This window comes from Cuculus canorus, chromosome 1 (assembly GCF_017976375.1).
Source record: "Cuculus canorus isolate bCucCan1 chromosome 1, bCucCan1.pri, whole genome shotgun sequence".
Lineage (NCBI taxonomy): Eukaryota > Metazoa > Chordata > Aves > Cuculiformes > Cuculidae > Cuculus > Cuculus canorus.
Genome location: NC_071401.1, coordinates 153,777,564 through 153,802,006, shown reverse-complemented (window position 1 = coordinate 153,802,006; position 24,443 = coordinate 153,777,564). Strand labels below are relative to the sequence as shown.

The 24,443-nt window shown below is 54.3% G+C and overlaps 4 protein-coding genes across 7 annotated transcripts; 1 reads left to right on the top strand and 3 right to left on the bottom strand.

Moving 5' to 3' along the window:
• Window positions 1-248: 248 nt before the first annotated feature.
• On the bottom strand, window positions 249-9,268 carry GALR3 (galanin receptor 3). Of its 4 annotated transcripts, XM_054050616.1 has the most exons (4): window positions 9,141-9,268; window positions 6,582-6,770; window positions 2,868-3,239; window positions 249-2,274 (listed from the first exon to the last, which is right to left on the bottom strand). In XM_054050616.1, exons 3-4 carry the CDS (start codon window positions 3,215-3,217, stop codon window positions 1,395-1,397), a joined length of 1,230 nt encoding a protein of 409 aa, XP_053906591.1. In that variant the 5' UTR covers window positions 3,218-3,239; window positions 6,582-6,770; window positions 9,141-9,268; the 3' UTR covers window positions 249-1,394. The 4 variants fall into 4 exon arrangements, with proteins under 4 accessions (XP_053906591.1, XP_053906584.1, XP_009566741.1 ...); XM_054050609.1 differs by lacking the exon at window positions 9,141-9,268 and having other exon boundaries at window positions 2,868-4,573; window positions 6,582-8,005; XM_009568446.2 differs by lacking the exons at window positions 6,582-6,770; window positions 9,141-9,268 and adding an exon at window positions 4,501-4,634.
• On the top strand, window positions 5,729-6,588 carry LOC128849316 (noggin-like). The gene has a single exon (XM_054050635.1). The coding sequence runs from the start codon at window positions 5,747-5,749 to the stop codon at window positions 6,500-6,502; it is 756 nt and encodes a 251-aa protein (XP_053906610.1). The 5' UTR covers window positions 5,729-5,746; the 3' UTR covers window positions 6,503-6,588.
• A 91-nt stretch (window positions 9,269-9,359) lies between the features above and the next one.
• GCAT (glycine C-acetyltransferase) lies at window positions 9,360-15,437 on the bottom strand. The gene is made up of 9 exons (XM_009568445.2): window positions 15,150-15,437; window positions 14,936-15,066; window positions 14,299-14,400; window positions 13,621-13,767; window positions 13,188-13,342; window positions 11,158-11,240; window positions 10,607-10,778; window positions 10,080-10,201; window positions 9,360-9,667 (listed from the first exon to the last, which is right to left on the bottom strand). The coding sequence occupies exons 1-9, from the start codon at window positions 15,424-15,426 to the stop codon at window positions 9,516-9,518; spliced, it is 1,341 nt and encodes a 446-aa protein (XP_009566740.2). The 5' UTR covers window positions 15,427-15,437; the 3' UTR covers window positions 9,360-9,515.
• A 2,390-nt stretch (window positions 15,438-17,827) lies between these two features.
• LOC104065912 (histone H5) lies at window positions 17,828-18,794 on the bottom strand. The gene has a single exon (XM_009568444.2). The coding sequence runs from the start codon at window positions 18,654-18,656 to the stop codon at window positions 18,078-18,080; it is 579 nt and encodes a 192-aa protein (XP_009566739.2). The 5' UTR covers window positions 18,657-18,794; the 3' UTR covers window positions 17,828-18,077.
• Between the last annotated feature and the right edge of the window lie 5,649 nt (window positions 18,795-24,443).

Genomic DNA, 24,443 nt, shown 5'->3' with positions numbered 1-24,443 from the left:
TCCCACAGCATCTTAGAAGATGTCCTAACCTGCTGTGTGGTGTTGCACTCACGCTCTCCTACAAACCCTCTCCATCAGGTAGAAAGGGGCACTGAGGAGATAGAGTTGAACTAAGTGCACATGGGTCTTTCTCTGCCTCACCATGACTGTCATCTGGCTCCACAGGTCATTTTCCAGCTTAGCTTTCTTCTTCATTGGTGGCAGCCATCAATTCATTCCCGATCATCACCATCATGTGCAAAAAGTCACTAAACCACACACGCAGGGTTAATATCAATGAATAATATCACTGCTCAGAGACCAACAGGTCCTTCGGCCCCAGAAGGGAAGGATGAAACCCTGAGTAGCAAGGAAAGTTCAAAGAGGAGACAGGACCGCTCAGGAATCTGCAAAAGGCAAACAGAAAGTAAGCAAAAAGGCGGGTCACAAGTGGTGGAAGGAGTTGCCAGGTTTGTTCGTGAAGAACTGAGGGTGGCTATCTGTAAAGACATTTGAACTGTAAGCAGCATTAGGAAGTGGGACAGTGCCCTGCAGGGTCTGCTTGATGTAAAGCCAGGTGGGAAAAAGCTCTGGGAAGCATTCTCCGGTGGGTATTTGTGGTGGGGCAGGGTGGAAAGAGACTGGACAGACAGTCCTTTCCTCCTTGAACTTCAGAGAAGCCACAGGTCAGAGGGGTGGTACACAGAGGTGTCAGCACACAAGCCTTTCCAATCTTCACCTGCCATGGCATAAATCATTTGAGTATGACTAGCAACTGATGAAGAGTTTGCATTGTCGAGCTGTTGGCATAGACGGCTGACTTCCTTGCCCATGAGACAGCCTGGCAAAGGCCCTCTGATCTGGATGCAGGGCTCGAGAAAGGAATGGAGGTGGGTTAGGGCTGCTCCTGGACCATGGGAAAAGCACGTGTGGGCAGGGCACAGTGTTTTACTTCTTGGGGCTGGGCACAGCACCCCAGCCCCAACAGGGAGAGGTCTCCATGGGCTCTGCCCATCTCTCCCACACATGCTGTGATGTGCCCTTAATAGCCTGGATTTCCTACCAGGATGGTTTCATTTTAATTGCCTCTCTCTTAGAGTTTCAAGGTGCTGCACAGAATTAGCAGGTTTGGAAATTGGGAAATGAAGGCCTTAAATCACGTTGCAGGAACGCCGCTCAGGTCCCTTTGCATTACGTCATGTCCCTCCACTCTGCATTTGTATGGGTGGATTATGCCATTCCTACATGAATGCTCTGGGTCAGTGAGTGAAGGTGTTTGGGGACAATGGGTTAACCATTGCCACAGAATGTTTTTGTGGCTCTATTGTGTCCATTCCTCTCTACTTCCCATTATCCTGGCCATTTTGGAATTGAGTGGCTACTCACAAGCTGGAAAACAGGCTTCTTCACTTTGTTTATCTGTGATGGACTGTAAGAAAGTCCTCGGTTTCTCTTGGAGGGGTCATTGCAAGGGGATGGCCAGCTGTTGCCAAACTTCCCTCCTCCAGCTGCTCCTTCTGCACAGAGACCATGGCATCTTGTAGGTGGTGAGTCCATACTCTGGCATCACGACTGGCACCTTTAGGGTCCCTCTTCCTGGTGTTCCTCTCTGGGATCTGGGTCACTTCAGTGTTGTTTCCATAGAAACCTTTGGTGCTGTTGGTGAAACCTTTGCCCACATGGACTTTCTTTCCAACTCTCCTCTTCTTCTTCCTGGGCTTGTTCTGGAAGAAGAGGCAGGTGAAGACCTGTTTGAAATGCTTGCGGAAATGCTTGGAGATGAGGGCATAGACGATGGGGTTGAGGCAGGAGTTGGCATAAGAGAGGCAGTGGGAAGCCAGGCGGCAAACATAAGTGGCTCGGTTGAAGGGGAAATGACCAAACCAGAAGCACAGGATGACCAGGTGGTGGGGCAGCCAGCAGAGGCAGAACAGGATGGCCACAGCCACGATCATCTTGGTGACCTTACACTTGGCCTTCCGGGACTCTGAGATCCTTTCTATGGGGTCTACAGACGTCCACAGGAACTTGATAGTCCTGGCGTAGGCCAGGCTCACCACAATCACGGGCAGGAGGTATCCAAAGACAAATGTGAGGATGTCCAGAATCTTTCGGCGCCGGTCCTCCCAGATGGGGATGCAGATGGGCACCCTGTGGTAATGGACAATCTGGTAGTAACTGAGGTAAGGCCCCGCGAAGAGCAGCGACAGTGACCAGATCGCTACAATGGCCACTCCTGCATTTCTGGAGGTACGGAGATCCCTGGACTTCAGCGGATAGCGAATAGCCAGGTATCTGGTGAGGATGGGGCAGAGAAGGAGAGATCAAACATAACATGAGTAAGATGGTACCTTGTTGTCCTACTGTCCTGTGGAGCTGCTACCCTGTGCATCCCTTTGCATGTAGCCACCCATCTCTTGGTAAGGAGGGTTATGGTGAATCACATAGAGATAGGGGTCATCCCAGCTATGTGTCCAGGTTGTCCATTGCCCACCCTGCTGTGCTAGCTTGGGAAAGACAAGCAACATGCCTATGGAACCAGGGAAGAGAAGGACAGGAGCAGGACCCAGAGGGCTCCCTCTTTCTCCTCCAGGGTAGTGCATTGCTACCCTGGGATTTTGCTGTTCTTGGTTTAGCATTGTGAATACTAAATCTCAGCATGTGCCTGCACCCCTCTTTCCTAAGAGGGGACTGGGTAACCAGGCCAAGGACTCGGCTTGGTGCTGGAAGAGGGCATGAGGAGATAGGGAAACTGCCTCTGTTAGTCCTGCCTGCTCCTTACAGAAGGCTCAATAGGGCAAGGGCTGGCTTTTTTCCTATCTTTTGGCACAAGTGTGGCAAACACATTGTCCCTGAGCTGAGGGACTCAAAGGGAAGGGGACTCTTGCCTGTCAATGGAGACAGCGGCCAGGGTAAAGCTGCTGGCATACATGGTGAGGTAGATCAGGAAATGCACAGCCTTGCAGGCAAAGGCTCCAAAAAGCCACCCATCCAGGGTGTAAATGGTGGCCTGGAAGGGGACGCAGAAGATGATGAAGCACAGGTCAGCCATGGCCAGGTTAAGGATGAAGAGGTTGGTGGTGTTGTACTTGACTTGGCCATTCCGTAGCAGCACAGCAAGCACCAGCCCGTTCCCCACAGTGCCCAAAAGGAAGATGAGGGAAAAGATGACTGGCACGATAATCCCTGCAGCTCGCAGCTCCAGGCTTTCAGAGGAGGCATTCCAGCCTGCTGGCATCTCCCCATCTGACTACGTGGACCTGCACAGGAAGAAAGGAGGACACAGCATCTGTGCATGGCCATAGGCGAGGGGTCGCTGCTTGCTGTTGACCACAGTAGCCAACAGACCTCTGGTCCCAAGGCAGCCAATCCTGGCCTTTGTCTGACACACATTTTTCTCCCAGAGATGCCATTCCCAACCAGCGGGTTAAATGATGACATCAAGAGCCTCCTGATGTCACTGGCAAGAATGCTATTGAGATCAGTCAGCCCACGTCTGCCTGGCTCGAGAGTACCCAAAACCCCTTTCTCCTGCCCTCATTCATGTCCCCACCACAGCAGCTCCTGTGCTCCCAGTCTCCTCAAGGAGCCCCTGTCCTTTCACCTGGATTCCTTTATATTCCTCTTACAACCCCAAACTTCTTGGGATTGCTTGGTTTGGCAAGCCTGAATCCTGGCTGGTGTTCAACAGGGCTCAGGTGCAAAGTCAGGGGCAGTGAGTGGTCTTGGCACCTTCACCACAGGGCAGTGCCACATCTTGCAGCAGCAGCATCCCACCAGGCTCCCTCCCCAAGGGAGGTCCTTCACCTGGGACCACCTCCTGGAACTGGCTGCACTTTGCCTTTCTTGAAGTAGTTGTGCTCCACAGAGGAGAGGCAACTAAGGCTACCTCCTCCTGATCCAGAGGGGTGGTCATGGGTTGGATGGTGGCAGCTAAGAGGGGATGGGAGGGAGCCCTCAGAGCCACCTGAAACACAACACGATTATCATTGTGAAGGAACACGTTATTACCGCTGCTCAAGGTATTGTGATTTGCTGCAGAGCTTCCTCCAGCCTAAGTAACACTGCACTCAGGCCGGGAGCACCAACGGGGAGCCTATCTCCTAACGAGCCTTCTCTGTGTTGTGCTTTGATTAGAACAAACTGTCCTTCGCTAAGCAGCAGCCAAGAGGGAAAGACACTGTTATCTAGCAACTGTTGACATGCAATTAACTTGTTTTTTGGGTTATGCGAGCTCCTTCACCCCATGCTCCCCCACCCCTTAGTTCATGCCACTTCTCCTTCCCAGAAGCCATTCTCTATCACACCAAAAGCTCATCCCAGCCTCTCTGGCTCTGTGATCCCCTATGTCCTACTGGTAACCATCTGGCTCCTCCAACCAGTCCCATAGGATCTCCTTGCTGGGGCAGAGGACCCCCTATGAGCACGCACCGCACACAAAAACTGGTCCATCTTTAGGCACAAATGTGTCCCTCCTCAGAAGCCCAAGGCCACCTCTCAGTTTGGGAAGCCAGCACTCACCTCTGTGAGGAAGGGCCTGCAGCTTGCTCCGGGGAGACCTCCAGTCCAGCAGCAGTGGCAAGGAAGATGTGGGCTAATGAAGAGTTTGTCCAGGCAGTGCCTTCACCCCTACCTAGAGCTCTGCTGCCTTCTCCACCCACTGCCAGCTCTGCTTCGTCTTCTGGCTCCCACACCTATCTCTTTCCTTGTGGAGCTCCTCTCCTCTCTCTCTCTGTCTCCCCCTTTTCCCTCTCTCTGCTCTTGCTGCTGATCCATTGATCTCTGGTTGTTTTTTTTTCCCCTCTCCCTGAGATTTGGTTTGGATTTAACTCTTCTCTGCCCAGCTTTCCTGCAGGCTCAGATACTCCCCGCTCCAGTGAGGAGTGGACAGTGGAGGAAAAGCCTGCTGCCCTCCTGTGGGAGAGGGAGGATGGAGAGGGGCAGAGTCTCATGGACCCTGGAAGGCCTTGTGGGCACCCCTCGATGCTGGATGTTCAGTACCTGTTGCCCATGAATATCCCACGACAGTGAGCCTGACCCTTGTCTCATCCTTGAGATACAGGTCTAACCCTCTGGAGCACAAACAATTAATTGCTATTACTAGCTGCTTTTAATTAATTGTTAGTAGCACAGCACTGAGCAGATCAGTTCTCTCCCACAATGTCTGACCTGGTGAAAGCAGGTTTTGGGTTCCATCCAACATAGATTTGCCCTCCACCACCATTGCTGGGGTGGTGCAACGCGGAGCTGGAGGACTAGCCATTCAGGAAGGCCATCTCCAGAGGTTCAGTCTGTCACAGCTGCCCAGGAGAGCATGTATGCTGGCTTGATGTGCCGAGAGGCAGCAGCGACCCATGCAGCCCTCCTGACCCACTGCCCTGTCCACCCCTGCAATGGGACCTATGCTGAGTGTGTCTTGGTGGTCCCTTCTCGGCAAGACCCAAAAGCCACCAGCTTCCCTTCACTGGGAAGGTTCTGGATGCCTCTTCTAATGATAGGGCAGGATGTGGAGGAGGAAGACATGCCAGCCCCTTCCCCTCCACAGCAGCGCTGATGCCCACATCGGCAGCACCCCTCATCCTGGCAGGAGGGCTGGTGCAGCCTCGCCTCTCTGGCGGGACAGAGCTGGGTGTCCCTGCTGGCTCGCTATCAGCCACTGTAACCAGGGAAAAGGGGAAGGCCATGCCTTGCGACATGGTGATAACTCGGGGGATGCGCCGGAGTGAGAACCCACAGCCTGGCACAGCCCGTCACAGCACCGCTTGCCATGGAGGGACCACACAGCGGCTGCCTCCTCCTGCTCTTCTGCTTGCTCCCACCACTGGGTACCCTGGGACCACCACCAGAGGAACGCCAGGAGCCACCACTGCTGTCCAGCACCCCTGACCCTGCTGCTCACATGCTGCGTGGCCGCCCCTCAGCCCCAGTGCGGCCATACAGCCTCTCACTCTCCCCCGAGGACTATCGCTACTCACCCAAGCCCCGGCACCTGCGGCCAGGGCGGCTGCGCCGGCTGCTGGGCTCAGCCTTCGACCCCTTCTGGATGGCAGCCGAGGAGCCCTGGAACCGCAACGGCAGCATCCCCGAGGACAACCTGGAGTCCCTGAGCCGAGACCTGGCAGAAGGGGCTGGGCGCTACCGCCGCAAGCTGTGGCGAGAGGCAGAGGGGCTGGAGATGCCCACCCTGCTGCCCCCCGGCCCCGAGCTGTCCCCCGAAGTGACGAGGGCCCTGGCTCACCGCCTGCGGCAGTGGCTGGTGGAACAGGCTGCCTGCCGCCTCACCTCCACCTGGGTGGATCTGGGACCCATCTTTTGGCCCCGCTGGGTGCGCCACACCGCCTGCCAGACCGGACCCCCCAGCTGCTCCTGGCCCCCCGGCATGACCTGCCGCGCCGCACAGGTCACCCACATCAAGCTGCTGGCCTGGCACTGCTGGGCTCCACAGCGCCCTGGACCCCCACACTGCTCCTGGCGGCAGATCCCCTACCCGGTTGTGGCTGCTTGCAAGTGCTCCTGCCGCTGAGGAGGCCGCGCATGGACACCCCGGCAACTGTTCCTGCAGCCAAACAGCCTGAAGAAATGAGTAGGTTGCCTGGACTCACCTCTGGGGCCGGCGAGCCAAGGGATAAAAACAGGAAAATAAACCTCCAGAAATGAAGCAGGAAGAGGTTGCAGGCGTTACTGTTTCTCGTCAAAGGCCTCGGAGGGTAAGGGGGATGCAGCTTCTTCACTGGGTGCCCATCAGTGCAGAGGAATTAACACTGGCAGAGGTCCTTGTGCAGCGTTTATCTCTGACAAAGGATGCCAGATGGGAAAATTGCAGCACATCACAGCAGGTTCAGACCATGTTTGTATCAGCCCCAACAGTCTCAGTCCAAGCTGGGGCATCCCTGCCTGCCTGGGCAGGGAGAGAGGGCAGGGAAAGGGGATGCGGCTGGGGAAGTGGTAAGGTGAAGTGGGTTGCAGATCAAGGTGGAAACAGTGGTATTGAGAAGGGCTGGAGGGTGTCTACAGGAATAGGGGTAGATTTGGGACTGCAAAGAGGCAGCCTAGTGAGGGTAGAAGTTGGGGGTGGGCAGGGACACAGAGCTGGAAGCATTTGTGAGGGTGGGTGTGTATGGAATTGGAATGGGACAGGATAGTTCCTATGTAGAGGTAAAATGGGTGAGATACAGGAATTCCACACCTACACCACATAGTGCAGAGAGTGACAACCCAAAACCTGGGGGGAAGCCCAGCAGAGCAGTGCACAGGATGAGTCTGGAGTGAGTCAGTGAGCCTGGCTGCCACCCTTGAAAAGTAGCATCTATCTCTACGTCCCACACAGCAAGAAGTTGTCTTGCTTTCTGGGCTGAAAGCCGCAAAGAGGTACAGATGAGATCTAAGTCAGGAGGCCTTGAAGAAACAAAGAGCTGGAGGCTCTGAGAATGTAATATTAACACAGCGCCTGCAGTCAGTCAGTGAGCGCTGCATTATTCATTTCCAGTGTGCCATCACCTGACCCTCCTGTTTTCCCTGGGCTCCAGCGTTCCCTGTGCTACTGTGCAAACCGCAGTTTGCTGCAGAGCTCGGCCTTGAAGCTGGCAGAGAAGAAACAGGAGCGCAGGGGGTCAGCTGCCAAGGGGCCTGGGAGAGATGGAGGGGAGAGGGAGGTCAGGGCTCCTGGTGAAGAGAGGAGGAGGAAGGGGGAACACATGTGTGCATGCAACTGTGCGCATCACTGGGGAGGGAAGCTGCTGCTGCTCTTGCTTGTGGATGAGCAGTGAGACACTCATATGACTGCCCTCCCATTGAGAGAGAACCTGACAGCTGGAACAGGATTAAAATGCTTGGGCTGGTTGCCCTGACTGGAGCAGAGACATGGGCAAAGCTGCCTGCAGAAGTCCAGGGGAGAGGAGAAGGCATGGGCTGGGGACCAGCAGGAGGGAGGGAGGGGAGGAGCGTGGTACAGGTGTGCAATGGAGGTGTGCAAGCAGCTGGAAGAAAGGGGGTGCACATGCATTGGGCTGAAAACAGCAGCGATTCAGCTTAGGGACTCAAACCCCCTGCACCAAAGCCCATCTGGCTGAAGCTTCATCTCTTCCAGGTTGCAAAAGAGGCCTGAGGGCAACTCCCTGCCATTTCCCCAATACCAAAGGGCAATATTTTGGGAATAGGGAGTGTAAGGGAGGAGAGTTTGCAGCACCATGAGGGCCTGATGTCACGCAGACAGAACTCCATATCACACTTTATCAGCCCTGTGGAGGTGGAAAATTAAATAAAATTGGCACACAGTTGCACTACCAGGTGCTCAGACAAGGTCTGGTGGCAGCTCCACGGAAAACGTGTGTCTCCCCTGCCTTTTGCATCCCATAGAGTGCTGCAACCCTGGATTAACTTCTGCATTCTTCTGCAGTTGCTGTGGTTCAAGTCAGATACGGTATCACCCCATAGCTCATTCCCTGACTCCCTAATGGTAGGTAGCATTTTTGGAGCAGGGCTTTGCTGACATGACCCAGTGCACCGGTATCCAAGCACAGCACAGGCTCTGGGGCTGCAGGCAGCTCGTATTCAGTTCAGCACATGGGCAAACAGCAGGACACACATGATTCCTCACCTGGAGCAAAAATGATACGAACAAAGCAATCCTGAGAGATGCTCAGGACCCATTTATTCCTACTGGAGTGCTAAATCCCTAGCCCAGCATGGCTTGGAAGAATAAATTGAGATCCCAGGCTGCTGTGCATTCTCTGCTGTGTGAAATTTGCAGCTGAGAGAGGAAAATTACAGGTTTCTGCCACCTGTTCTGCCCCCAGCCTCAGCCCCAGGCAGACGCAGGCCCTCTGCCATCTTGGCTTCCCCAGCTGCCTGACAGCCCCTCTGTCTGGGGTGAGATGCAGCTCCCAGAGCAGACTTGGGAGCAGCGCAGCAATAGGAAAAGCCTTAGAGCCAGTGCTGGGGACCAAGCAAGCCTCACACTCAACATCTGAGAGTGAGGAGGGGAGAAAAGAGCATCGGAGCTTCAGCTAGCCCTTGTTCTCCTTCACAAACCAGATGCCAGTGGCACAGGTTGCCAAGGGCTTGGGAAGGGCCCCTGCCTTGGTAGGGAATTACAGCGGCAGATCTGATGGGATGCTGGACCCACAGGAGAACATGGAGGAAGAAGGTGACATCAGGCATACCATCAATCCTCCACATCCACTGGCAGGAGAGAGCAGGAGCTGCAGCAGTTTGGCATCCAGACTAATACTTCTGCGAGGACACAGCAGAGTATCCAGTTACAGTGAGAGAGGATGGGAAAGAGCTGTAGCTCCTGGACGAAAACAAGAAAACAAGAGCCAGACAAATACCCCCTGTACCACAGGGGACCTTTAATGACACAAGAGCTGGTAAGCAGTGCTGCTGTCAGCACGCTGCAAGAACCACAGCTTCCCCCATGTCTTAGATGTCTTGAGGACCAATCCTGCTTTTGACAGCGTGCTGCTCAAGCCTTTTCCCCTGGCACAGGCACTTGGTCACAAGGAGGGAAGGTGCCACAGGAGGTGTTGGCTGGCCCCTCAAGGCAGCGCTCCGTGTTTCCGTCCCACCTCGGTGAAGGCTTCCACACAGTGGTCGATGTCCTCGTCACTATGCACAGCTGAGATCTGGACCCGGATGCGGGCCTTTCCCTTGGGGACCACGGGGTAGCTGAAGCCAATGACATAAATGCCTGGGGAGGAAACGCAGAGTCAGAGCTGGTTTGGGGGTGAAGGAAGCTGAGGTGGTACTAGGCGTCAGAAAGGCCTTCAGATACTCCCCCCCGTCTCAATAACCATTCCCAGGCTTCAGGGTTTTCAAGTGGCATCTGCGCTCAAGCATGGTAATGAGGGTTAGGGCCAGTGATGGGGATGGAGTCCAACATGGCAGGACAGGAGAGCTAATGTAAACACCCCTCAAGAGAGAAAGGACAGGAAGCCAGAAACGTCTGGGGGACAGCAGGATGACATTTGCTGCTGGAAGGTACCAAATAAATAGATTTCATGCAGGAACATCCTCTGGAGGAGGGATAGTGGTGGCATCACCATCAGCTGTCCCTCCCCTCAAGGCATATGTCTGCATCCAGAACTCCCTTCCCTATTCACCTCTGTTCAGCATGTCCTCAGCCATCACTGCAGCCAACCGAGCGTCCCCGAGCATGACAGGACAGATGGGGTGGTCTTTCCCTGAGATGGTGAAGCCAGCTGCTGTCATCTTGCTTCTGAACCTGGTGAAAAGAACAAGAGGATGACTTAAACATCACCACCCCTGTCCTTGGGGACTGCTGCCTTGCTTTCCCCTGGAAGCCCTGGCCACCAAGGGCTGGCTATGGTTCTGCTCCACCATGCATCTCCTGTGCAGGGAAGGGATATCTCTTTTTGGAGTGATCCCCCCGCTATTTCCTGTTCAGGTCCATGGGATTACAGCTGCTTGAGGGGCAGATGTGTCCTAGTACACAGAGCATCCAAATGTGACACATCTGCCCACATATCTGCCTGCACACAGAAGCACCCTGCAGCCATGATTTGCAAACTACCTTCACAGTTATCACCTGGGGCGGAATAAACCCACATGAACAACTCATTCCTAACAAACCTCTCCACCTGCTCCAACCCCAACATGGTCCCCTCACCGTTGGGTCTTGGCAGCCATGGACTGTGCAATGGCATTGCTCTCCATGAGCAGGTCCAGAGCCTTGGATGCACAGCCCACCACGGCAGGAGGCAGGCTGTTGGAGAAGAGGTACGGGCGGGAACGTTGGCGGAGCAAATCAATGAGGGGTTTGGGGCCAGTTGTGTACCCGCCTGCAGATGGAGGAAAGAGAAATGGATAAGGCATCGTAGGGTGACCTGTTTAGGACCCCCCTCCTTCCCCAATAAAGCCAACCTGTCACAGCAGGAATTTCAGTACAAACCAGGCCTCAAAAATCACAGCTGATGCGCTTTACCAAGAGTTTCTGGCTTGACCCCAAAGGCAAATGCATGGGCAAGATGACAGTGGAAGGATCACATAGCAGGACCTTCCCTGACCCTGCAGCAGGGTCTCGAACTGAGCTTCATGCCACCACCAAAAGAGGATAACATGCATTTGTTACTCTGTCATTAGGCAGAGGAAGGAAACATCAAAGCGATGCTGTGGAGCTATTCAGGGCATGGAGGGCCCTGGACAGGAAAATGCCTTCACCTGCAGCTCCTCCAAGAGCTTTTCCCAGGGTGGAATTGATGATGGTGACTTTGTCCATCACTCCTAGGAGCTCATCAGTACCCCTGTAAAAAATAAGAATCTCACATTATCAGCTGTGTCAGCACACACCACTCTACAGCTCTACACCTGAAAGGAGGTTGTAGTGAGGTGGGTGCTGGTCTCATCTCTCAAGTAACAAGCGATAGGATGAGATGAAATGGCCTCAAGTTGTACCAAGGGAGGTTTAGATTGGACATTAAGAAAAGTTTCTTTACTGGCAGGGTGAAGCATTGGAACAGGCTGCCCAGGGAAGTGGTGGAGTCACCATCCTTGGAGGTGTTCAAAAAACGTATTGACATGGAACTTTGTGACGTGGTTTAGTAGGCACAGTGGTGTTGGGCTGATGGTTGGACTGGATGATCTCAGAGCTCTTTTCCAACCTTAAGGATTCTATGGTTCTATCTGATGCCTCAAGAGGAACAGAGCACCACCAGCCAGGTCTCCGGTGTCCCCGCTTCCAGTAAAGGAAGAACAACCCCCCTGTGGTAGTTCAACCCAAGTGTTAGCCTTCCTGTGGAAAAGGTTAGACTGAGATCTCCCCATGGAAGAGCATGGGTTGTTCATCCCCTACAGATGGGAGAGCACTCACACTCCCTGTATAGAAGTTTAATAGTCCAAACAGAGCACTAGCCATCGATGTAGGTCTTGCACACAGCTCTGACGTGCTACACTGTTAGCGTACACTAGGGAAAAACAGTTGCCTGTCTGGAGTAGCCGATGTTCTCTGAGGTGAGCTGTGCACTTTGCTGATGTGCTGCCCTAAATGCACAAAGGTCTAAAGCACCTTGTCAAGGTCTATGCTAGTGGAACCAACTGGACACGGCAAATATGCTCTGCAGCTTCACATCCTCCAGCCCAAAAAGGCAGGACAGAGCACAGCCTCTTAGCTGTTGGCTCCCTCGAAACGCAGTGGTGTAGACAACAGCATCAGGTTCACACTGAAACTGGCACAACTCATGAAGCACTCAGTGACAGTTCTTACTCCCTAAAGCTGTTGTGCACTTACCTCACTGTAGTCAAACAGTTGTTTTTGCAGCTGGTGGGACCACAGAGCCCAGTGGGACAGAGCAACAAGGTCTACCTCAGCTCACAGGGCAGCTATCATGCCTCAGGGAAGGAAAATTACAAGACAAAGAGACCATCCTGTGATTTGTTCCTTAGAAAGATTTAAATTTGAGAAAGCTCAGTGCAGCTACAGGGTCTGAAATATATTAAAGCTCAGCATGAGCACCTCTCTTGTCAGTGATGAAGTGACACCAGGAGTGGCACCTCTTCTCTTAAAAGACGCCTCTTGCACCATCATGAAATATTTCCATGGCCTTTGTGAGAAAACGAGGCAAGTTTTCTTGCTTAGTCCTCACTTCCTGCCCATTTCACAGTTTGATGTGAATTTGCCAGGTTCCCACATGAGATCTGCCTAGAGAGGAGAGAGCTGGAAAGGAACTCTTTGCAGAGTAATTTTTGGCTTTTTCAGAGATGGCTTTCTCCCCATCATCTCCTGCACTATCCCTCCATTGGCAAAGGGACCCATCGTTTATTCCTACAGGCGTTGCCTCACAGGGATCTCTAGCTCCGAGTAAAAAGCAGGAAGGAGCACACAACAGAATGTTTGACGCTGATGTGCCTGGACAAAACAAGCATGTAAAGCACCTCCTCTCAACAAACACCTACAGCAAGTGAACCACTTGACACCTGGCGGATCTCCAGGGTATGAAGAGAAAAGCTGCCCTTAATTAATTAAGGGCATTAATCAATCTGTGTAAACTGAAGTTACCACAAAAACCTCAAGATGCAAGCATTTGAAACTGCTATCTGAGAGGACAAGGATTAGGAAATCAGGAAGGAAGTCCATCTGCTTGCCAGGACAGGCAGAAGAGATGGTCCACCATCCCTTACAGAAGCAGCAGATACTTGCTTCAGAAGCAGCTGGGGTCAGCAGGAGAAGAAACAGAGTTGAAAAGGCCACTAACCGGCCATTGGGTCCCAGGAAGCCCGTGGCATGGCATTCGTCAATGAAGACCAGGGCATCATACTTCTGGGCTAGCTGGCAGATCTCCCTCAGGGGTGCGATGTCACCATCCATGGAGAAGGCACCATCAGTGGCCACCAGACGCAGCCGATGTTTCTGTGGGAGGGAGAGTGGCATCCCCAGGGTGAAGATGTCACCCTGAGGAGAGGGGCTGGCAAAGAACACTAGGACATAGTCCAGCTGCTGCAGAGAGTGGATGTATCTAACCGAGATGGGGGGGTTGCATTGCAACCAGCTGCTTCCCCACCTTGCCCATCCATGCCTACCTGTGTCTATTGGCAAAAATGATGCCTATGGCATGGAAAAAGACAGAGCTCACCCTTTGGGTAGCTAACGGAGCAACCTTGTGTTGGGGTGGGAGCAGACGTCTATACCTGTGCATCCTGCAGCTTGGCCTCCAGGTCCTGCATGTCCATGTGCTTGTAGCGGTACTTGTTAGCCTTACACAGGCGGATCCCATCGATGATAGAGGCATGGTTCAGCTCATCCGACAACACTGCGTCCTCTGGGGTCAGCAGGGCCTAGTCACGCCAAACAGAAAGGATCTTCTTTGCTCTGGGGTGCCAACTTATCTGATCACCTCAATCTTCCAACATCTTTCAGTGCAGAGGACAAGGCTGCGTTTGACTGCAGTTGCCATGTCTCTCCTGGCACCACTAAACTCTTCACTTCCTACCCAGCCACCTTATTCCCCAGTTTCCTTAGGCCACACTCTTGCCTGTGTCTTCCAAGCTAAAAACCTCCCTCCCCTTCCCTAGCAAGCCTGGAGGATTACCCCTTCCTCCTTCCTACGCTTCAAGGGGAACAGACCCCCGAGGAAAAGGAAGACCTTCCCAAAACCTGGGCCTGACTGGGGAAAGGGGAGGTGAGAGCTGATTAAACAGTTCTGCATGGCTCCCCAAGTTCAAGGGCACCAAGTCAGGGTTCTCCACCACCAGTCACTGCCATCTTCTCTGCAGCACAAAGCTCACACCAGAGCCTCTGGAAGACACAGCAGGAACATCACTGTCACCTCCCTCCTCCACACCTAACATCAGGAAAGCCCTACGAACCTCAAAGATACCAGCATTGGCATCAAAGCAGCTGGCATAGAGAATGGCATCTTCCCGCTGATGGAAACGTGCGATCTTCTCCTCCAGGTCCTTGTGTATGCTCTAAAGAGAAGAGAGAAGCGAGCCACATCAGTGGGGCGGCACAAGTTCTCGCTTGCCCACTGCTGTTAGCTGCTGGCAGCCAGAGCAGCAAACAGCCAAGTTTTACCCAGAGAAGGTGCGTGGGTGTGGGAGAAATTAGTTGTGCTCAGAAAGTGTTTGTGAACGCGGCCCTAAAAGGTAGTTAAGGGTTTGGAAGCCCAAAGCACAGCAGGGAGATGGGAGCAGTTCTGAGTTTTCTCCACACTTCACTGGCTGGTGCTCTGAAAGGGCTCCAGCAGGGATAAATCGGAGTGGATTTGACAGGGCCATTGCAAGTCAGACTCGCTCTAATTTTGACCTTTAATGGTGAGAAAAAGACATTCATTTCATGTTTCTTTGCTCTCTGAGGAGCTGTAATGGTTTAAGCTGGCACATATCCAGATCTTCGGCTAGCAGGGACTCGGCCGGTGGATTTTTCCACCTGGCCACGCAGGGGGCAGGCTGAGCAGAGCTCCCGAGAAAAGCTACCCTGGAGCAGGGGATGCTGCTCCGGTACCTGAGTACCGCAGATGAAACGAACGGAGCTGAGCCCGGCGCCAAACTTCTCCAGAGCCTCCACCGCAGCTCGGATCACCTCGGGGTGGCTGGAGAGCCCCAGGTAGTTGTTAGCGCAGAAGTTGAGGATCCCTGCGGGAACAGAGAGAAGGAGAAGCACGGCTTTCGCACCGGGAGGAGAAGCCGAAGAGCCCTCCCCGCCTCCCCGCACGTACCTGCTCCTCCGCCTGCCAAGCGGAGGTGGGGACCCTGGCGGGAGGCGATGATTCTCTCGCTTTTCCAAGTGCCGGCGCCTCGGATGTCATCCAGCTCGCTCTCCAGACGCCGGCGGAGCTGAGCCGCCGCCGCTCCCGAAGCGCAACGAGGGCTCCCGGCGCCCCCGATGACCCCGCATCGCAGCACCCCCACCACGCCGCCACGCCACATTGCGCTACCCCTCCCCGCCGCCAGGGGCGGGGCCGCGGCGGCCCAGAGCCGTTCGAGAAGCGTCATTGGCCGCCGTGGTCACGCCCCCTCATTCGCGGGGCGGGGATGTGGGCGGGGCTTGGACTGCGGGGGGTGGGAGCGGGGCTTTGAGGGTGCTTGGAGCGGGACTGTGGGCGGGGCTTCGGTGAATGGTGGGCGGGACTTGGAGTTGGAGGCTCACGGGGGATGGGGAGGGGCTTGTGAATATGGGCGGAGCTTCGTCGGGGCCGCGGAGAGGACATGGATAGGCTGTGGGCGGGACTTGAGGGCTCACCGGGGTTGTGGGCGGGGCATCGGTTGGGTTGTGGGCGTGTCTTTGGTTTATGGGCGGGGCTTATGTGATTTGTGGGCTGGGCTTGGGTTTGTTTGGCTGCGGCTGTGGGCGGGGCTTCATGGGATCGATGGGCGTGGCTTGTGTGTGCACGGGGCTTCGGCGGGACTGCGCGCTCCCTCAGGTCCCGGAGGCACCATGCTCTCCAAAGGCATTTAGGTTCTTCCGTGATCTGTGAGGCTTTGGTGCAAGTGTCTTAGGAACGAGAGCCCAAAGGGATTAGGTGTCTGCAGGGCAATGATTTCAGTACCCTGAACTACATGGTTTGGCCTCCTCAGTTGGCTAAAGGCTCGGGCACCATCTGCCCAGGTGACTTAGGATCATAGGATCATAGAATCATATTATGGTTTGGGTTGCAAGGGTCCTTAAAGACCATTCAGTTCCACCCCTCTGCGATGGGCATGGACACCTCCCACTGACCAGGCTGCACAAAGCCTCATCTAACCCCGCCTTGAACACCTCCAGGGATGGGGCATCCACACCTTCCCTGGGCAACCTGTGCCAGTGCCTCACCACCCTCATCATGAAGAAATTCTTGGTAATGTCGAGACTAAATTTTCCCCCTTCCCATTTAAAACCATTCTCCCTTTCCTATCACTCTATGTCCTTGTACAATGTCCCTCCCCATCTTTTCTGTAGCTCCTTCAGGTATTGGAAAGCCACTATAAAGTCTCCCCGGAGCCTTCTCCTCTCCAGGCTGAACAAGCCAAACTTTCTCAGCCTGTCTTCACAGCAGAGGTGCTCCAGCCCTCCGATCATCTTTGTTTCCACCACCTGTCACAGATCTCCATCTGGACATCGAGCCATTGACCACTACTCTCTGAATGCAACTATCCAACAAATTCCTTATCCACTGAACAGTCCACCCACCAAATCCATCTCTCTCCAATTTAGAGAGCAGGTTGTTGTGGGGGACCATTTCAAAGGCTTTACAGAAGTTCAGATAGATCACATCCATTGCTTTTCCCGTGTCCACTGATGTGGTTACCCCATCATAGAAAGCCACTAGGCTGGTCAAGTAGGACTCACTCTTCGTGAAGTCATGCTGTCTGTCTCTAATCACCTCCCTGTCCTCCATGTGCTTTAGCATAGCTTCTAGGAGGATCTGTTCCATGATCGTCCCAGGCACAGAGGAGAGAGGAAGATCATGGAACAAATCCTCCTAGGATTATCTGGACAATGGATCTGTGAGCTGCCACCTAGGAGGGTGAAGAATTTGAGCCTCTGATATTTAGGCACAGCAAAGCAAGGGGACGGGGCACACTTGGTATTTCAGAACTCTTGGCCCAGGTGATTGGAGAACTTGACATCTGAGGAGTTTAGACATCTCTAGCCAAGGGGAATTAGGCACCTTCTCCCTGAGGCTTGGATCCTGCTGAGCTCTGGCTGTCAGGACTGCCCAGCCCTGCCTGGGGAGCAGCAGGAGTCAGGCAGAACCAAGTAGGCCCTGGAGCTGTGCCAGCCCTCACTGGGCACAAATCCAAAGCCCCAGGGTGATAGTGGGACCATACCTAGCAGTCCTACCTCACCAGGTCCTGTCCTACCTCCCCAGCCTGCCTGTCAAGCCTGTCAAGCTGCCCAGTGCTGCGCTCAGGCCCCTTCCTCCCTATGAAGCCTGCTCATAGCCATGTTTGTCCTTTCTCCTGGGTGATCAACCCCCTTCCCACTTCATGGACGCTTCCAACTCCTTGAAAGCAAAGGTGGACATATCCTGGCCCCTTTCCACCATCTCTATCCCATCCCTGCCCCAAGAGTCCTTGCCACTACCCAGCTGTGCGGCTGCGGCTCCTGCAGGCAGACAGCTCCATCGCCCAGCCAGCTGGGCCGTTATCTCCAGCACCCAGCAGACCTCGCCTTGGCTCCGTGGTTGGAAGCCCGGATGGTAGAGGAGGGAGCAGGGAGCCCCTTTTCCTCTGTGTCTCTCGCAGCCATACGTTCCCGCTTCCCCTCCAGTGTAGACAGAGTCTTTGCCCAGCCTCAGCCAATACACAATCCCCCAGGAGCTGGGAAAAGATCAGGATCTGACATCCTGTATGGCCTCAACAAACACACGGAGTCACCATCACTCCCAACACACAAGAAGCAGCCCAGCATTAAAAAAAAAAACAAGACACGCACACAAGAAATTTATGAGACGTCACAATAAAAACCCAGACCAAAAACTTAAAAAATGGAACTCTCCGTACCAAAGATGTTCCTTTTTTTCTTTCATTAACTGCCTTGTTTTAGCTATTTCCAGACAAGAACAGATCAATTCTTTATAAAACACAATAGAAAGGGGTAAAAATAAAGGCAAAAGCTATTTACAGAAACCAATGGGGAGAGCACCGAAACGCTTCTAGACTTCTCACTTCTTCTTGGGTGATTTCCGGGCGCTGGACTTGGCTCTGGGTTTCGACCGCTTTGCCTTCTTGGGCCTGGATGCCTTCAGCGACTTGGCTTTAACAGTCTTTGGCTTCTTGGCTTTCTTTGGGCTGGCCCTTGACTTCTTCCTGGCTTTCCTGGCGGGAGATTTGGGTTTCTTTGATGGTGACTTGGCTTTCCTTGGCCTTGCCGCTTTCCTGGGCGATGTGGATCTCCTGGCCGCCTTCTTCTTCTTCCTGGCTGGGGACTTCTTCGCCTTGTCAGCCTTGGCCAAGCGGAAAGAGCCAGAGGCACCGACTCCTTTGGTCTGCTTGAGGATGCCGGAGGCGAGAAGGCGCCGGATGGCAAGCCTGATCTGGACGTCAGCATGCTGGCCAACCTTGTAGTGGCTCTTCACGTACTTCTGGATGGACTGGCGGGAGGAACCACCGCGGCTCTTCTCGGCGCGGATTGCAGCCGCGATCATGTCCGAGTACGTAGGGTGGGACGCCGGCCGCCGCGCCACCCTGGCCCGCTTGGGTTTGGCAGGTGAAGACGGTGCCGCAGCCGGGCTCTCCGTCATGGTTGATGCTTCACCCGACGACGCCCTGCTTGCCCCTGGTCCACGCACGGCAGGGAGAAGCTGAGGGAAGGCGCAAACCAAGCGCCCCGGGAAGCAACTGCTGGTGCCGGTGCCGCCGCCTCTGCGCCCGCGTCCGCCGCGCCCGGGATTTTAAAGGCGCGGCGCGGACCGCGGGGAAGACTGCCCCGCGCGCGCCACCCGCCCGTGTCCTCGCGTGTCCCCCCCCTCCCCCTCCCCCGCCACGCCCCGGCCCGGAGGGACACGGTGGGGGCACCGGGAGGGGACAGGAGGGACACCGGGGGACAAGGAGGAGCACTTGGGGGAACACTGGGGGGGTCACTGAGTGGGGACAAGGAGGGATGCTAGGGGACAAGGAGGGAACAATTGAGGGATCACTGGAGGGTCACAGGGGGACAAGGAGAAGCACTTGGAGGAACACTGGAGGGTCACCGGGGAACGAAAAGGAGCACTTGGGGGGGTCACTGGGTGGGGACAGGAAGGACATTGGGAGTACACTGGCTAGGGACAAGGAGAAGCACTTGGATGGATACTGTGGGGTCACTGAGAGGGGACAAGGAGGAACACTTGGAGGGACACTGTTGGGGACAACAGCAGGAAAAGGAGGGATACTGGAAGTACACTGGCTAGGGACAAGGAGGAATACTTGGGGGGATGCTGCAAGGGACAACTGTGGGACAAGGAGGGACACAGCAAGGTGCGCTGAGTGGAGGACAAGGAGGGACACTGGGTGACAAGGAGGAGCACTTGGGGGGACGCTGGAGGGTCACTTGGGGGATGAGGAGCATTTGAGGGGTCACTGGGTGGGGACAAGAGGGACGCTGAGGGGACAGTGGTAAGGGACAAGGAGGAGCACTTGGAGGGATGCTGGGGGGTCACTGGGGGACAAGGAGGAGCACTTGAAGGGACACTGGAAAGCAGTGAGTGGGGACAAGGGGGGACAATGAGGAACACTTGGAGGGACACTGCAGGGGACAACAGTGGGACGAGGAGGGACACTGGAAGTACACTGGCTAGAGACAAGGAGGAGTACTTCAGGGTACACTGCAAGGGACAACTGTGGGACAAGGAAGGACACAGCAAGATGTACTGAGTGGGGACAACGAGCGACACTGAGGGACAAGGAGGAGCACTTGGAGGGACACTGTAAGGGACAACGGTGGGATAAGGAGGGGACACTAGGTGGGGACAAGGAGGGACACTGGGGGACAAGGGGAAGCACTTAAGGGGACACTGGAAGGTTACTGGGGTACAAGGAGGAGCACTTGAGGGGTCACTGGGTGAGGACAAGAGGGGCAGTGCAGGGACTACTGAGTGGGCATGCAGGGCTCTGGGGATGAGGAGGAACACTTGGGATACAGGGTGGGAAGAAGGAAGGACACTGGGGGGTCACTGGGGAACAAGGAGGAGCATTTGGGGGCACACTGGGTAGGGACAAGGAAGAGCATTTGGGGAAAAACTGGGTGGGGAGGAGAGACATTGTGAGGGCATGGAGGAGCTAAGGAGGGGCACTTGGGGGACACTACGTGGGGACAAGGACAGACATGGAGGGGACATTGTGGGACACTGAGGAGTGCTTGGAACACTGAAGAGACAGAGAGGAACATGGCAGGACATTTGGAACAACATCAAGATATATGAAGGCACACTTGAATGGGACACTGGGGTTCAGGGAGGGATGTTTAGAGGGGACACAAGGAGTGGAACGAGGAGAAATATCAGGGAACAAGGAGGGACACTGTGGAGGACATTAGGGAGACAAGGAGGGGGACACTGGAGGAGACATTGGGAGAGACAGCAAGGAGAAAAGGGGAGAACAGAGATCAAAATAGGCTCAGGAGCAGCATCCCACAGCTGAATGTCTCTGCCCTCCCCACCAGGTGCTTGGGGTCACCAGTGCAGCCCTAGAGTGTGTGGTGGGGGTCACAATAACAGGTTGTCCTCCTTCTGGAGACATGCATCTCGTTGTGAGGGGACAGAACAGGGACATAAGGAAGTGACAATCAGCCATCCTTCACCAGCTGGGTGAGCGGTCGGCTGTTCCTGGGTGATTAAATGTAGCCACTATCAGCGTCTTGCCCTTAGATCTGGATGATGTTTTCCCCTTTATTTCTTACAAACATGTAGGCACAGCTGCCTGGTGTCCGCCAACGTGCTGTGTGGCACTCGGAGGTGAACACTGGCACCACCAAACCCCCTGGTGCTTCAGCAAGACATTAAAATACACACAGGGCCTTCCCATAACCTCCATGAGCCCTCAATGCCCAGGGGCATGAAAACCACTGCCCAGAGACACACAGATGGATAAAAATATAAATAAGCATAGAAATAACAGAAGAAATATAAAAAAATCTAAATAGGGATAGAAACAGAAATAGAAATAGAATCATAGAATCATAGGATGATTTGAGCTGGAAGGGACTTTAAAGCCCGTCCAGTTCCAATCCCCCCTGCCATGGGCAGGGATACCTCCCACTGGACTAGGTCCCTCAAAGCCTTATCCAACTTGGTCTTCAACACTTCCAGGGATGAAACATCCACAACTTCTCTGGGCAACGTTTCAGAAGCATTTGATGCCCTCTCCCTGGTATGTATGTGTACTACATGAGGGCAGCACGTCCCTGTTCTGGGACGAGGCACTCAGTCCCGCCGTGCTTTCCCAGTTGTGGCAAGAACACATCCCACTGTGGGCATCCCTTTGTGCCTTCCTCCCTGTTGTCCCTCTTTCACGTCCTGCTTCATTTGGAGAGCAGGAAGGGTTTGCAGCACCTGCAAACCACTTCATTTTATAAAGAGCAAGAAGATACTAATTCTAGGGAACAATAACCACCCTCTAATCTCCCCTAGGAGTTGTTTTTTTTTGCTTAAGACCTAACAAATACATGGCTTTCCATCCCATATGGAGTGGGTATACAGCAAGCGCTGGTGGCCTTTGTCCACTGCTTTGACCAGCCAAAGGACCTCTCATTTTTCCTAGCTGGAAAAAACCACCATGACTGGCTGCCTGCACAGAGGCAACCCAGGTGTGTGCAGATAAGGCACCATCTGCTTTTATTCGCATCCAAGTTTTTAACCGTCAGAAGCAGCTCGCTGTACGCCGGGCTCAGAGAGCAGACAAGGAGGGAGGGTGTGAGCATCAGCTCTCAGCCCCCAGGGTTGGCACAGTGCCGCGGGCTGACCACAGAGCCTCCAGCCTTAAAAACTAAGCAGCCATTATCAGGGCAGTGCAGTGATGGGGAGGCAAGATGGGGGGGAGGCAGGGAGGGAGGAGGGCTGAAGCTGTCCCTAACTTTAGCCAGCTGAAATTTAGGGGTCTAATCTCAGCCAGTCACCTGGGCAGCTCCTGCAGCCAACCAGAGCTGCTCAGCCTTCTCTGATGGGTACCACTGCCAGTGGGCAAGCACCCCTTCCCCTCTGTGCAGGGTTCTGACCCTTTCATCCAGACCAGCTCCCTAATTTTTAGCCAGTCAAAACAGGGTGAAGACTCTGTCAGGTGCTCCCAAGTGACTCAGTGGAGGAAAGGTGTACGGGTGGTCACATTTCATCAGGCTGCTGTTGGCTTTGGACACGGGGGGATCCCAGTCAAGGTAACCTCTAAGTGCCCTTCTCGATATTGGAAAGCATCCCGTGAAGTCTGCACTATTACACCGATGCATCCTTGCACACACTGCCCAGCTTCAAGAGGGGTTTTCCAGCCCCGGATGGGATGCTGGGGCTGGAGGCAGGATGCAGATGGCACATGGCCATGCAAGCCCCACTGCGGGAGCACAGCGGAGGCTCATCCAGAAGGAAAAATTATTCCCCTGGGCCACCCAGTCCCCTGTGCCCAGCTCAGACTCGTGCCTGTGTTTGTGGCCACAGGAACATGCCACCATGCCCGAGGTAGGGTGCGTTACCCTCTGTTTTGTAGGAGCAGGATAGCTGCTCTTTGGCATGCAAGCACACCGGGGCACTTTTAACAACTAATGCGAGCATCAACATTTTACTTAAGAGTTCCATTTTCAAAGAGGTTCAAAATCCCCATCAGCAGGACTTGGCCTCACTAGCACTCAGATCCAAGCACTTCAGTGCTGTTTAGTGGCAAACCAGGGAAATTAATTGATCTTCCAGCCATGCTCGTCAGATCTTCAGCCCTGATCCCTCAATGTGCAATGCAGGGCACTCAGCCTGAGGTGAAGCCGCTCAGTCAGGTCTCCACAAACGGCAGAGTGGGCTTTAATAATGTAAAGAATGGCCAAGGGACATTGCCTCTAGCTGCTGAACTGATTACTACTGTTTTAAAAAAATTATTAGCTGTTTTTAAAGGGCAGGCTTTGTAAGTGAGCTGGGATGCAGGCTGTCATGCAACTAGGATGCCATACAGCTGTGGGCTTTCCCCATGCTCGAGACTGGGATGTTTCTCACAGCCACAATTCAGCTGTGAGCAAGGGGATGGGGTACAAGCATCGCTTTGAAATGCTTTTTGGGCTCTGCGACGTGCAGTAGAGAGCTGGCCTCCCTCCGGCCATTGCTCCTGTTGCTTGCAGGCATTTCAGTCACCTCACTTCTCAGCCCACCCCACCCCAGCTCCCCTGTACCCAGGAGATAGTGATGTGGAGACAACGGGGCAACCGTATCACCCCGCTGCAGGCGAGAGGAAGGCTGCCTGATTAACACCACGCCAGTCTGGGAGGCGGCGGTCTCTCGTCACCCCGGGATGATGGGACACTCCTATCTAGTTGGCGGCTGATCTGCAGCTGCAGAATCCCAAGGAGGGGCTGCTCAACTGCATGTCGGGTGCCTGCATATTTTACCCGTGCTTACGCGACACCGTTATCGGGGTCAGCAGTCCCTGGTCAGGAAGGAAAAATAAAACATCATGCCAACAAACCAACCCAAATAAACACAAGATACCAAACCTCTCAGGGAAGGGACTGGTAAGCAATGTACCAAACACTGTGCATACCAACAGTCTGCAGCTCACCCCTTGCTCCTCCTCTGCTTGCCCCCAGTGCCCCACTTTGGGGGGCTTCCTCCCCCAGGGATGTGTGACCGTGCAGACTTTTGTTTCAGGGGTTGTTTTTTTCCAAAAACATGCAGGTACACCCCAGCCTGTGACACCATGCCCTGAACTCTGCTTTTTTCCCCTCCTTTCTTGCTCCCTACCAAGCCCCCATGGCAAGACCAAGATCTGCAGCCTGGAAGCACTTGCCTTGAGCTGCTCTATCCCCTCTTTCCTTCCTATCTCAACCCCCCAACATTCCAAATGCTTGCCCCATCTTAAATTCGATGGCAGCAGCCATGTCCTTCTGGGAAGTGGACCAAAAAGCCTGGACTCTGGGCACAGCAGGGATGGGAGATTTTCTAGGCTGAAGGCGGGAGGGCTGAGCCCCAGCCAGTATGAGCCCCAGCTCTGCATGGGTGCGATGAGGAACCAGCAGCTGAGCTCAGCACCCGGCCTCTTGCACCATCCACCACGTTGCCCAAGGACCTCACGCATGTGATGAAACCCTGCAAGTCAATTTTACCAAAATATGTGACTTAGTGAGTAGCTTGCCTTGCCCAAGCAAAGCCGTCGCTGCAGCTGTGCCCATGGAAGACTGGGTCTGCATTTGTCTTCACTCCTCCAATCTAGAGGCCACTTGATACTGCAGCAAGGTTATCACATGCTGAGCAAAGGCGTGCTGCCCTAACCCTCCTGCTTTGCAGCTGCTACCATGTCCTTACACCCTGTTCCCATCTGTGTGTCTCACAGTACTTCAGCATCCCAGTTGATGCATCCGCCACCTC

Bases quoted from the DNA above. Each gene is read 5' to 3' on its own strand.
- GALR3 (XM_054050616.1), bottom strand. From the start codon at position 3,217: ATGCCAGCAGGCTGGAATGCCTCCTCTGAAAGCCTGGAGCTGCGAGCT. The intron at 2,275-2,867 runs GCAAGAGTCCCC...CATCCTCACCAG, and splicing joins GCCGCTGTCTCCATTGACAG to ATACCTGGCTATTCGCTATC.
- LOC128849316 (XM_054050635.1), top strand. From the start codon at position 5,747: ATGGAGGGACCACACAGCGGCTGCCTCCTCCTGCTCTTCTGCTTGCTC.
- GCAT (XM_009568445.2), bottom strand. From the start codon at position 15,426: ATGACGCTTCTCGAACGGCTCTGGGCCGCCGCGGCCCCGCCCCTGGCG. The intron at 13,768-14,298 runs GTTCGTAGGGCT...TGGCGTGACTAG, and splicing joins CCAATGCTGGTATCTTTGAG to GCCCTGCTGACCCCAGAGGA. The intron at 11,241-13,187 runs GTTAGTGGCCTT...TATTTTTTACAG, and splicing joins TTCCTGGGACCCAATGGCCG to GGGTACTGATGAGCTCCTAG.
- LOC104065912 (XM_009568444.2), bottom strand. From the start codon at position 18,656: ATGACGGAGAGCCCGGCTGCGGCACCGTCTTCACCTGCCAAACCCAAG.